Below are 13747 nucleotides of genomic sequence, written 5' to 3'. Positions count from 1 at the left end.
GTGTGTGGGGAGGAGGGGGGGTGGATTGGATCAGCTTCTGCCCCGACATTCCTCTTAAACAATTTTCCACTTTGAACAGAGAATCCTCTTCTCTGCGTGCGATAAAGCACGGTTGTGGTCAGGGACAAAAGGAAGACTTTGGGAATGACGGACGGACCGGACAGGAAAACACAAAGTGCTCATTAGAAATGAATGGGAGCGCTGTGTTCCAAAATAAAACCTCCCCTCCACTGGGAAATCGCATCCGCCATCAGGACATCTGATTAAGGGAATAAACTGTATTGGAATGTAATGAAACCTGGCCAGCAGAAGCTGTTGTCTACAGGGAGAAGTCATTCCTGTTTGCCATCATGTGGAATAGGAGCTTGACTTCGGGCTAGAGTCATGGCATGTAGGTTCTAGAGCTGCCACGATTAATTGATTAATCGATCGACAGAAAAAAAATAGACAAATATTTTGATAATCGATTAATCGTTTTGAAAAAAAAATCTAAATTCTCTGATTCGAGCTACTTAAATGTGAATGTTTCCTGGTTTCTTTACTCCTCTATGACAGTAAAGTAAATATCTTTGGGTTGTGGACAAAACAAGACATTTGAGGACATCATCTTGGGCTTTGGGAAACACTGATCGACATTTTTTCACCATTTTCTGACATTTTATAGACCAAACAACTAATCGATTAATCGAGAAAATAATCAACAGATTAATCGATAATGAAAATAATCGTAGTTTCCACAACTAGGTTGGTGTTTAGATTAGATTTCATACTTGATTTGGGTCCTAGAGACAAAATCTCATCAAATTGGGGTCTGTGGCTCTAAGATGGACTAAATGGACTAAAAGATGGACTAAATTAATGACACAAATTAGACCACGGACCCCCATCTGATAAGATTTTTGCTTTTAGATGTTTTTATTACAGAAGGTGTATGAAACCCATGACCATAATAGTCATACATTCTGTCATTGTGTTACTTATGGGTGGAATTATATAGTGAAAATAAATTATTCCCCTTTTCTGGGGTCCTCACAGACCCCAGACCCCACTTTGACAACCACTGGACTAGAGCACCACGAGAGAAACAAGTCTGGCACTGTCTTGTGTTTTACCCTTGGTTTTTTAACCAGGTGCATTACATTCTATTATATTGTAACTTGTTTTAAAATGATCAAGCCAATCAAATCCAAAAACCTGCAAACTCTGCAAAGTGCTTGACTAGTGTGTCACTGCCACTCAAAGCAGTACCGTTATCAGAGGCCATGAAGGTGACGTTGTAGAGGTTGTTCTTGACGTAGGGAGACTCGCGGTCCAAGATGGCGATGGTGGAAATGCGACCGTTAACCGGGTCAATCTCCAGCCAGTTGGCGGGGTCGTACATCTTAGAGTACCTGGTTCAAAGAGAGAGAGAAGGGAGAGAGAGCATTTTAGATTACCTGGTTCAGAGAGAGAGAGAGAGAGAGAGAGAGAGAGAGAGAGAGAGAAGGGAGAGAGAGCATCTTAGATTACCTGGTTCAGAGAGAGAGAGAGAGAGAGAGAGAGAGAGAGAGAGAGAGAGAGAGAGAGAAAGGGAGAGAGAGCATCTTAGAGTACCTGGTTCAGAGAGAGAGAGAGAAGGGAGAGAGAGCATTTTAGAGCAGTGGTTCCCAAATGGGGGTCCGTGGCACTTTGCAAGGGGGTCCGCGAAAAGTTTTCAGGAAAATAAAAATAAAAACGTTTTGTTTTTGTTTTTTTGCAAAAGCTTCATAGTTCAACGAAAATATTGTATGCTTTAAATCTAAAATGGTTCATGGATTACATTCTAATCTAACAACCCTATCAATTTAAAAGTCAAGCACGTTACCGTGCAAACAATTAAGCTTAGCCCAAAATCACAAATCAGAATGAGGGGTCCCCGATATATTTTCTATCTTGTAAGGGGTCCTTGGCTAAAAAACATTTGAGAACCTCTGTCTTAGAGAGAGAGAGAGAGAGAGAGAGAGAGAGAGAGAGAGAGAGAGAGAGAGAGAGAGAGAGAGAGAGAGAAGGGAGAGAGTATCTTAGAGTACCTGCTCCAGAGAGAAAGAGAAGGGAGAGAGAGCATCTTAGAGTACCTGGTTCAGAGAGAGAGAGAGAGAGAGAGAGAGAGAGAGAGAGAAGGGAGAGAGTATCTTAAGAGTACCTGCTCCAGAGAGAAAGAGAAGGGAGAGAGAGCATCTTAGAGTACCTGGTTCAGAGAGAGAGAGAGAGAGAGAGAGAGAGAGAGAGAGAGAGAGAGAGAAGGGAGAGAGTATCTTAAGAGTACCTGCTCCAGAGAGAAAGAGAAGGGAGAGAGAGCATCGAGTACCTGGTTCAGAGAGAGAGAGAAGGGAGAGAGAGCATCTTAGAGTACCTGGTTCAGAGAGAGAGAGAGAGCATGAGATACATACGGCTACAGAAAGGCCTCTTTATTCGCCTCCCTGGCTGGGGTAACAGCTAGCGGCGAGCTGATATACGAGGCTGCAACACTGCACAGAAAGGGATTGCTCGTCTATTTGAGGGGAGGGGAACTGGGGGGTGGGGATAGCGTGATCCTCCCACGCGCTACATCCTGCCGGTGCAACTCCTCTCTCTCAGGTGAAAACAAGTGGCTGGTGCCTGCACATGTATCGGAGGAAGCATGCGCTACTCTACAACTCTCACCCCAGAGAGAGGCTCTCTCTGGCCTACCCTATTCACCTTATTCACCACGCCCACTTTTTCTCTCTTCCGCGTTCAACGCAAACGTATTTGTTCTTCCGGTTCAGTGCTAGTTGCGAAGGCCACTAGTGGCTAATAATATTAGCCACTAGTTAGTTATGTTATATGGCAGTAAAATGCCACTGAATGACCAAATTGATATAACCGTTAACCATTTCGAGTAACACTGATTCCATACGGATCACCAGCGTTAGTTTGTTGTTTATAACGTGGCTATATTCATAACGTTTCTATCTCGGATGCGTTATTTCGAATCGCACATAGGTTACGCAACCTAACATAGGTGCGCAACCTAACGTCCACTCCACTAACGTCATCTTAAGAGCACAATATTCCTGGAATGCAAGTTTAACTAAACAGTTACATGTCCTCTGCATTCTACATAAAATTAAGATATTACGGGTTGTTTTATTTTGTATGTTACATACGTATTGGCCAAGATATGTTAGTTTATGGGGGAGTAATTTTGTCACTTTAGGAGCGGAGTGTGCGCAGCCATCTTGCCTGCGGAGTTTTTGGCAAGTCAAAACGGAAATACTATTACGAAATGACGTAATGCGGAAGCGTCCATGTGTGGGCAAAGAATAAGGTGAATAGCGCACAATGCACTCGCTTTATGTGTGTGTGTGTGTGTGTGTGTGTGTGCGCGCTGTATGTGTGTGTGTGTGTGTGTGTGTGTAACCATTGGCTGTTGCTAGGTTACAGAGACTTGGACACTACATTTAGAAACAAATAGAGGGATGTAAAAGAGAGAAAGCCTGGGACAAAAAGCAGCTAACCCCCTCTCTCTCTGCAGGCTCTCTTTGGTCTGCGTGTCCTCATGCTGGCAGGTTGGAGGGGCAGCAGTCTACAGAGATACAGTACAGTGAGCGCACGCTGCTCAGATGTTTTGGGTGAAGAATCCAGTTAGTCTCTTTATCAGCCTCGGGGGGGGGGGGGGCTGCAACAGAGAAGAGAGTCCCATTCCCACTAATTAAAAAGCAGTACATTTGCCCCCGTGTGCCCAAACAACATCCTGCCGTCAGCATGGTGACTGGTGAGGAATCTTCTGCCGTCAGGTGACTGGTGAGGAATCTTCTCCTGCCGTCAGCATGGTGACTGGTGAGGAATCTTCTCTGCTCAGGGTGTCAAATCAAAAGTAATGAAATTTCAACTGGGAACAATGCCACGGAACGGCCCTTCATCAGCTTGGAATTCAAACTATAAACACAGGCAAGATTTACCAGCAAGAGAAAGAGACATCAATGACATTTTAAGAGGATTTATATTGTCTGTAAATATGTTTTAATTTAAATTGCTGTTTATACATTTGTTCGCTAAAACTGTTATGTATTTTTCTTATTGCTGTACTGTGTTATAACCTGGTTGTATGTCACTTTGGATAAAGGCGTCTGCTAAATATCAATAAAGTAAAGTAAAGAGGAACATTTCATTTCTGTTGAACCTTTATAAACATCCTATCCTATAACTGGCATCAGGTTGATACTACATACTATGATGTGTACTATGTAATTATGTCATACAGACTTAAGGTCCTTACACATCGGGAGCGTTTTTTTTCTCCGTGCGATTAATTCGCGACCTAACCGAACCTATATCAATCAATGCAACCGTGCATACCCAACGGCGAGGTTTCGCTGAGCGTTATTGCGGCGTTCATTTTTTCGGACCACGGTCGATTTTTTTCAGAAATTCGCTTCCGACGTGGACACATCTGTGGCTGTGATTGGCAGGTGGGTCAATATTCACATGGCAATTTCGTGCCGTATATTCGCATCGCTCTTGGTGTGTAACAGCCTTTATGCTAACCAAAAGGTGGATAAGGTCTGTTCAGCTAATAGAAATGAGGGTAAAGTGAGTTTAGGCGTTTTACCATCCACTATAATACAGTTTCAGAAACAAAATACTTATTATTTGGAGACAATTATATAAGAAATCCAATGTTGCCGATGCCGGCACCCCAGAAAAATTCATTGTAAGTTATGAACTGGTATCTTCCTTACCGGACAGACTGCCTCATGAAGCGGTCCGGGTCCTGGGCGGTGAAGGTGGTGAGCTGGGAGCCAGCAGGCAGACCCTCCTCCAGCTTGATGGGCTTGGGGTTGGGGCTGAACTCGGGGGGCTCGTTGAGGTCCTGGATCCTCACGGAGACGGTGGCCGTGGACTGACGGGGCGGCTGGATCCCCCGGACCAGAGGGACCTCGTTCTCCGCCTCCACCGTCAGCATGAAGGAGCGCGTCAGCTCGAAGTCTATGGGCTAGAGGAGGAGAAACGTTAAGTCACATGTGTGTGTGTTGTGTGTGTGTGTGTGTGTGTGTGTGTGCATGCATGCGTACTAGGGGTGTCACAATATATCGTCCCACGAAATTTCGCGATAGTAAAACGTCACGATATGTATCGTTGAGATGAAATCTCATATCGCAAAAAAAAAAAAAAAAAAAAAAAAAAAAAACTTTTTTTTTTTTCTCAAAAAATAGACTAAGAAACGTCTTTGTTTGTTGAAGTTCAATGTGTGGAAAGTAGTTCAGTTGAACAAGTCTCTGAAGAGACACATGAGAAGTTATACAGGAGAGAAACCATTCAATTGAGTTTCTGGCAAAACTGTTTACTTGACAGGAAAAACTGAAGATGCATAAAAAATAGATTAAGAAAAGTCTTGTTGTTTGAGTTTGAAGAAAAACTGAAGATGCATAATGAGAATTTATATGCTGAGAAACCTTTTAGTTCAAAGTAAATCTAAGTGACGGTGTAACTCATTCTATTTCAAGATAAGCCTTATCTCCAATCTCATGTTTTTTCTAGTTGTTATTGTAATAACAATTTCCCACAACAGCATGTTTTGTATTTGTGCATTTCAAATAAAATACTACTTTTCCAGTCATATATTGTCATTATTCAAGTTTAAAAAAATATTGTTAAAATCGTATCGTATCGTATCGTTATCGTGAACCCAGTATCGTGATACGTATCGTATCGTGAACTGAGTGTATCGTGACACCCCTAATGCGTACTGTGTATGCATGTGTGTTTGTCTGTGTGTGCATGCGTACTGTGTATGCATGTGTGTTTGTGTGTGTGTGTGTGTGTGCACATGCGTACTGTGTATGCATGTGGTTTTTTGTGTGTGGTAAAAGCCCACCTTGACCACGGTGAGCAGGCCCTCGTTGGTGGTGGGGTCAGTGGGGATGGAGAAGCGTCCGGTGGGGTCGCCCGAGGTGATGCGGTACACGGCGCTCCAGGCCGAGGTGTGAGGCTGGTCCTTATCTGTCACTGTCAGGTTAGACACGATCACATTCACCCTGTTCTCTGGAACCTCCCCGAAAAACTGCAACGCACGCACGCGCACACACACACACACAGACGCACACACGCGCACGCACACACGCGCGCATGCACACACACACACACACACACACACACACACACACACAGGTTTAAGTTATGTTATTTTAAGTTACGTTGAAGTAGATTGTTGCATGTGTAGGTAGAGAGATAGCAGAAGCTGTGATCTAAATGTCATTCTTCTTCTACATTCTCTAACTGTGTTCACTTCTTGTAAATTAAATCATGCTGAAGTTTAACAATTCATTAATTTGCCGGGGACCTCCTGGAACCCCCTCAAGGACCGCTGGTGGTCCACATTGAGAATGACTGCTGTAAAGTAATCCATTCGATTTCTGGTGTGTGTGTGTGAGCGTGCGTGTGTGTGTGTGTGCGTGTGCGTGCGTGTGCGAGAGACCTACTGTGTCTGTGGTGAACTCCGGGGGGTTGTCGTTGACGTCAGTGATCCTGATGATAGCCGTAGCGGTGTTGGACAGGCCGTAGGTGGGGTTTCCCTCCATGTCCGTGGCCTGGATGATCAGCGTGTACTGCGGAACTTTCTGCAAACACACAGACACAAATACCACTGAAAACTGGACTTCGTTAAAGGCAGCGTTTTGTACATGTCTATAATTTAACGTTAACTCATTCCCCGCCAGAGTTTCAAAGGAAAAGTCGCCAGCCACCGCCAGGGTTTCTGATCATTTTCACTCATTTTCCAAGACCCACGGAATATTTATAGACATATAACATGTAAAGCTCAAGCAAAAGGGAAATGGCTACCCAGAGAATTAAAGGTTTAAAATGGTGAATTATTAACAGATCCATAAGATATCTAGATCTAAAGAGTTCTTTGTCCTTGCAAACTTGAATGCTGAAGAAGAAGGACTTCTGGCCCCAAACATCAAATAGATTAAAGAAGTGCTCTCCTGTATTCTTAGCTTCTTTAAAGTTCTTTAAAGTGTCCTAAGCCTTAAGCCCAGTTTAGACCAAAGACTCGGGACGAGATGACTTGAAACTTGCAACCAGGCTCTGCGACTTGACAAGCTGAATTGCTGAATCAGTCGGCTGGAGTGGAGATAAGACGGGCCAGTTTACACCGCTGAAACTTTCCCTGCAACCTTCTACATTACATTACATTACATTACGTCATTTGGCAGACGCTTTTATCCAAAGCAACTTACAATAACAAATTTTTGTCAGCAATAGAGCAATCAACTATGCAACACAGTCTATAGTCGGGTTTCCATCCACCTATTTTTATGCGAAATTTCAATTTGCGCCTAAAGAAACTGAGTGGAAACACTGCCTAATTCGCAAAAACCTCCAAATATCGCAAAAAAGTTTTCACGCTTGAGGGAGGCGTCGGGTGTATCGATTAAAGGAAAATGTGAAACGTGCGGGGGAAACAGTTTAAGCGATATTCCGTTGTCTCTCCATTCAAAAACCAGGCAGTTTGCCTTGATCACTGCAAAACATGACATGCCGTGTAGCCTACACACAATAGTGCTACACACGGTAAATAATGGTAAATGCGCAGCACAATACCCGCCGTGGTAAACAGAAGAAGACTGGGATATTAACTTTAAGGCGACTCACTTCTAGAATTGAATGAAATTGTATTCACTTAGTATCTGCACCGTGGATTATAACGTTATGCTTGTCGAGTCGCACCTGGTAATCCAGAAATAGCATTATGGTACCTTTGTCTACTTGTAGATCATCAAGAAACTTTAACTGAATAACGTTAGATGTGTTTAACAGAGCTGTATATCGGGTGTAGCAGCTGATCAGCAGCTCGGACAGCCTCAGACACGAGGTGATTGACAGCTCTATAATTCGCAAAATAGCAGTGGATGGAAACGCGCCTTATTTCGCATTTTCTTTTGCCGACTTTCCGAAAATTCGATTAAAAGTTGTGATACATTTGCATGGAAACCCAGCTTATGACAGCTACAACTTCTGAAGAAATAGTGGTAAAGTTTTTTTTTTTTAATGAGAAAGATGTTAGTTCAAGAAGGGGCCAGGTTTCGTCTCGTTGAGAATCACTGGTGTAAACTGGTCTTTAGACTCTAGGGCGCACACCATGTACTGTAAACGCAACATCCTGGGTTTGAATCTGACCCAGGACCTCTGTCCCATGTCATCCCTGTTTCTCCCAATCTTTGCCCCACTCGCTATCCAATGCACTCAAAAAACAAACACAAACAAATAGCAGAAATAGCTTTGGGAAAGGAGACCTTGCAGCCCAATATTGAGCTGAGGATAAGGAGTTAGGATTGGTGGGAACGGTCGGGCAGTCCTGGCAGAGTTCCGTGACGAGAGGGAGAACGTCGCTGTGTCCCGTGTCGTCTGTCCTCCAAACAGAGGATACAGGGGACGCTCTGTGTCCCCAGCATCCTGCGTGCTCCCACACTCTTGAGGATTTGTCTAAACTTGGACGCTGTGTGGAATAGCCTATAGAGTTACAGTCAACTAGCTCAATGTGCACAAAAGTACGTGCGTTTGAGTACCTATTTTCCAAGAGCCTGGTGTCGGTTGCACAACATTTAATTACGGTACCCACATGGGAGACGGTGAAATGCTTTGAAAACACACGACCACACACACAACCCAAAGGGACGGTCCTTTTGGGGACCTTTTTAGGGTGCCTGTAGGTTTGACACACACCTCCCGATCCAGGCCTGCCGCCACGGTGATGATGTCACCCGTCTTGTTGTTAATGGTGAACATGTTGGAGGAGGGGCTCTGGGGATTCTGGGATAGGATCTTGTATCGGAGCATCCCATTGGCTGTCTTCGGGTCGTCCTTGTCCACCGACGTCACCGTCATCACAAAGGAGCCTGCGGGGAAAAGTAGGAGACACGAGCGGAGATATACGTGAACCAACTAGCCAACACAAAAACACAGACACAGACACACAGACAGACAGACAGACAGACAGACAGACAGACAGACAGACAGACACACACACACACACACACACACACACACACACACACACACACACACACACACACACACACACACACACACACACACACACACACACACACACACACACACACGAGGAGACTGAAAACAAAATAAGGTACTGTGAGTTAGTGGCAGGTGTGTGTGTGTGTGTGTGTGTGTGTGTGTGTGTGTGTGTGTGTGTGTAATTACCAGGCTTGGACCCCTCTGGTACAGAGCCGTTGAAGGTGGTGTGTGTGAACTCTGGCCGGTTGTCGTTCATGTCGATGACGTTAATGACGATGTCTATGGGGTTCTCCACCTGATTGCCATTCAGGTCCACAGCATGGGCTCTCAACTGCACGCAAAAAAACAACAAGCAAACCCGACGTTCAAAAGAAGCCCAAAGCAAGTGATTTCAGATCCACAGCGTGGGCTCTCAAATGCACGCAAAAAAAACAACAAGCAAATGATTTGGCTCTGCACATACAGCAACAAGCAAATACCGGTACTATTTTCTTATTTTAAACACACACTTTATATAACTTACTTACACATTTTTATATTTATATCATTCTTTATGAACCCTTTGCACGTTCAAATACAGTCTTCACTTATCACGTCTTGTAAACTAAATAAAGATTGACTACATCATCCCTCACAGATCATCTCTACAGTAGATAAATCAATGGATGAGGATTTAACTGTTGTCATGTAGCTGCTGCCAAAATCCCTCATAATGAGCGGCCTGGTAGCTACGGCTGGAGTGATACTCCTCTTATAAAAAATTGAATCTGGTCCGTTAGTGTTCTCTGATATGATGGAGGTTGATTGATTACATTTTCATTCTTGTATTAATCAATACTATACATTTATGGGAAGATCTGAACTTGAATTAATTCTAATGAGAGGTTTTGATCGGAACTAGAATGCACAATTGGTGTTGTTGATGCAGCAAACTGCAAAATAATATTGTCAGAGGAATGGAAAAAGGAACAAAATGGATATCCAGTTTTAAATTAATAGAATTCAGTGAACATAACCATTACTGTGAAAACCAAGAATACATTATACAGTCTTTTATGTTTTGACAGTTGTATTATAGATTTATATCTAAAGCAGCAGAACAACAAGATCTTTGTAGTCACTTGCGAGGATTAAAACAGTCAAAGATACTGCATAACGGCAAATAATATTGTTTATCCACATTTGTAGCCTGCATCTGTAACACCGTTTGCCGGGCTCAAAACGCCACTAAGTGACCAAAAGTGTTGCTGTTAACCATTTTGAGTCACACTCTTTCCAAACTGTCGTCCGGGCTCCGCCTGGTGGTCCGCCAGATAATTGCTTTTTTTTCGTCTTCTTATTTTATTTTATTTGACAGGCAACAGTTTTTACATACACATTAACCCTGAGGAGTAGCTGGATTGGGCCGATTTTCGGAAATATCACAATTTTGAACATTTACTTTCAGAGGCTGCAGCAGGCTCAGTTTTAAAGCCAGAGTGAAGTTTCTGGTATCGTATGAAACTAGGAGACCTAATTCGATTTGTACCAACCATGTCATCAGCTTTGAAATCCGTTGGCCGGTCGTTGAACTGTAAGCAATAATGTGGCTTACAGCTAAGCTAACGTTATGGTGTTTCCAGCCTAACCTGCTGTAGCGCAGACTAATGTGGCTTACAGCTAAGCTAACGTTATAGTGTTTCCAGCCTAACCTGCTGTAGCGCAGACTAATGTGGCTTACAGCTAAGCTAACGTTATAGTGTTTCCAGCCTAACCTGCTGTAGCGCAGACTAATGTGGCTTACAGCTAAGCTAACGTTATGGTGTTTCCAGCATAACCTGCTGTAGCGCAGACTAATGTGGCTTACAGCTAAGCTAACGTTATAGTGTTTCCAGCCTAACCTGCTGTAGCGCAGACTAATGTGGCTTACAGCTAAGCTAATGTTATGGTGTTTCCAGCATAACCTGCTGTAGCGCAGACTAATGTGGCTTACAGCTAAGCTAACGTTATGGTGTTTCCAGCATAACCTGCTGTAGCGCAGACTAATGTGGCTTACAGCTAAGCTAACGTTATGGTGTTTCCAGCCTAACCTGCTGTAGCGCAGACTAATGTAGCTTACAGCTAAGCTAACGTTATAGTGTTTCCAGCCTAACCTGCTGTAGCGCAGACTAATGTGGCTTACAGCTAAGCTAACGTTATGGTGTTTCCAGCATAACCTGCTGTAGCGCAGACTAATGTGGCTTACAGCTAAGCTAATGTTATGGTGTTTCCCAGCATAACCTGCTGTAGCGCAGACTAATGTGGCTTACAGCTAAGCTAATGTTATGGTGTTTCCCAGCCTAACCTGCTGTAGCGCAGACTAATGTGGCTTACAGCTAAGCTAATGTTATGGTGTTTCCCAGCCTAACCTGCTGTAGCGCAGACTAAAGTGGCTTACAGCTAAGCTAACGTTATGGTGTTTCCAGCCTAACCTGCTGACAAAGAGTATTGAAGGCAAGAGACGAAGCTCTTGTGCTTTTTTTTTTACCAGTTTTTGACAACAGCACTGCCGTCATGATGTTGCAGTGGAACCAGTTTGGAGAAATGAGACCGGATGTCTGGATAACTTCAGGAGTTCACTGCATGTTTAGAAAGGGCTTTGGATGACATCAGGTGAGCAGTATGGAATCATTTTATTTTCTTTACATTTCTTTTTACATTTTTGTACTACTACTATCTACGTGCCTGACGCGGCCGGTCTCCAGTTCTCCAAACTGGAACCGCGTTGCGCGTTGGCTGCATTCTACTGCATGTAGTACACACTACACTGACTGTCAAGGCAAGTACCTCATACAACCCTACATCAAAGAAATCACAACTACCCTCTGAAGGTATTGGTACTGGTATGGTAATTTTTTTAAATGATACCCAGCCTATAACTGTAACAGCTTGCTATGAACTGAAACGCCCCGTCGGGGACAATAAAGATTCCTACTACGACTACGATGCAGCATGTGTACCAGGGCCCTGAAGCAGCCAGAGTCATGAATAAACATGGCGGCCGAGCCCCGGCTCCTCTCTGACAACTCCATCTAACTCCAGACGTGAATATTCATCGCATGCAAATGAGCCGCCTGCTGCGACGCCTCCTCCACTCGCCCGCACTGTGCTGTGCTGCTGCGTGCCGTCCTACAGATCACATGCTTAGCCTGTGCTCTCTGAGCTGTGTCTGACTCTATTAGATACAGTGCACAAACTCTAAAAGCCTTTTAATGGCGTTTGTGCTTCGTGCGCGGAGAGAGTGAGAGAGAAGATATCCAGCGGAGAGAAGAGCGAGCGAGAAGATGAAAGGAAAAGCAAGACAGCCTTGGAAATCAAGACGCATCAAGTAGAGCGGTGCGGCCTTAAGTGGATCGTCTCAACTACCTCCGTATTTTACGCTGAATGGACAAATGTGTTTTTCTTTGACTGTGACCTGCGCTTTGAAAGAGATTCGCTCCTGCTTTTTGCTTTTTTTTCCAGCTTAAAAGGATCTCTCCAAAATGTGGATTTGTATTCTGTTTGTCTGTCACACGTCTGCTTGAGCCCATTTGGATGGAACTTTGGGGGGAATGTTGCATCTCACTGCTGCGTTCCACCATTTTCAAAACAAAGCTGATTGGCACGAGTGGGGCGGTGCTAGGGTTGGGACAATGTTTCTATCCAATTGTATTTCGTGAATATATCAATATTTCACAGAGTATTTCATATCACAGGAAATATACTATGTAATATGTCATTTGTGAAAAAACAACAACAAAAAACAAATGAACAAAAACAGGGATAAAGAAAACCCTGGACAACCCTGTATCGTACTGTAAATTCCAATATTTTTGTGGGACAGTATGGTGATATATAATTTAAATTTGTCATATCTTCTCACGCCGAGTTCAAATTACATTGAAATGTGCGCATACTGTATATGCACACTGACCTTGCTCTATAAATTGCCTAGAGAACCACCATTGTCGGCCATATTGGATTTCCCACCATTTTCAGTTCACTTTTTCCCACTTTTGTTTACTGATTGGCACAAAGGCAGAGTACTTTAATGTGTAGTTTTTACAATCAACCAATAAAGCAGTCAGACTAGCAGACTTGGCAGAGACATGTCCATGTTTACATAGACTTACATAGATTGTTCCTGGCCTAGCCTGGCCTCCTGCCATGCACAAGTAATGCAGTAACATCTCCTGCATGTCAGCTGCAGATATGACTTTCAAAAGGAATCTTGGTTGTTATGTGGCGCTCTGTGTGGCCCTGTCCCTCGCTGTGTTTCTGAACTTTTGTGCCTTTGCAGCAGCTCTAGGTAATTGCACTTTTGCTACTGCAGCCCCTTAGACTGTTGGAAAAGCTTTGTGAAAAGTGTTAGCTCAGCAGAATCCATTGCCATTTTAAAAAATATCGATCAAAGACCCACTATTATTTTAGGGCTTTGACGTGACAGGTTTTATAACGGTGTTTTTTCCCCCCCTCTGGTGTTGACGTTAGCTGTTGCAGTGTGTTCCAGTTCGGAATGGGTAATGTTTCATATTTTTGCTAAAACGAACAAACTTTTAAAACAGTACGGGTCCTAAATGATGCCTGAACCTATACTTTTTTTTTTTAACTTTTTAATTTAAAGCAGATTTTTTTTTTTTTCAAACGATAATGTTAATGAAGGTGCATGCGGCGTCGGCGCACCAGAGGGCGGATATTTTACTCAGCAGCTCGCGCATGGCATGTAAATGAG

The 13747-nt window shown here is 43.6% G+C and overlaps 1 protein-coding gene across 1 annotated transcript in view; it reads right to left on the bottom strand.

The window, feature by feature from the left end:
- Nucleotides 1–13747, bottom strand: part of LOC310786195 (cadherin-2-like) — a gene marked incomplete at both ends in the record, with an annotated part of 90416 nt that overhangs the window by 18482 nt on the left and 58187 nt on the right. Inside the window, 6 exons of the mRNA XM_083647368.1 lie at nt 1249–1391; nt 4722–4975; nt 5858–6043; nt 6462–6599; nt 8710–8882; nt 9205–9349. Of these exons, the coding sequence (XP_083503494.1) occupies nt 1249–1391; nt 4722–4975; nt 5858–6043; nt 6462–6599; nt 8710–8882; nt 9205–9349 (1039 nt within the window). The remainder of the gene's footprint in view (nt 1–1248; nt 1392–4721; nt 4976–5857; nt 6044–6461; nt 6600–8709; nt 8883–9204; nt 9350–13747) is intronic.

Source organism: Poromitra crassiceps, assembly GCF_964638095.1.
Source record: "Poromitra crassiceps genome assembly, chromosome: 12".
Classification (NCBI taxonomy): Eukaryota; Metazoa; Chordata; class Actinopteri; order Beryciformes; family Melamphaidae; genus Poromitra; species Poromitra crassiceps.
Note: the sequence above shows the minus strand (reverse complement) of the source record. Positions and strands in the feature narration are given on the sequence as shown.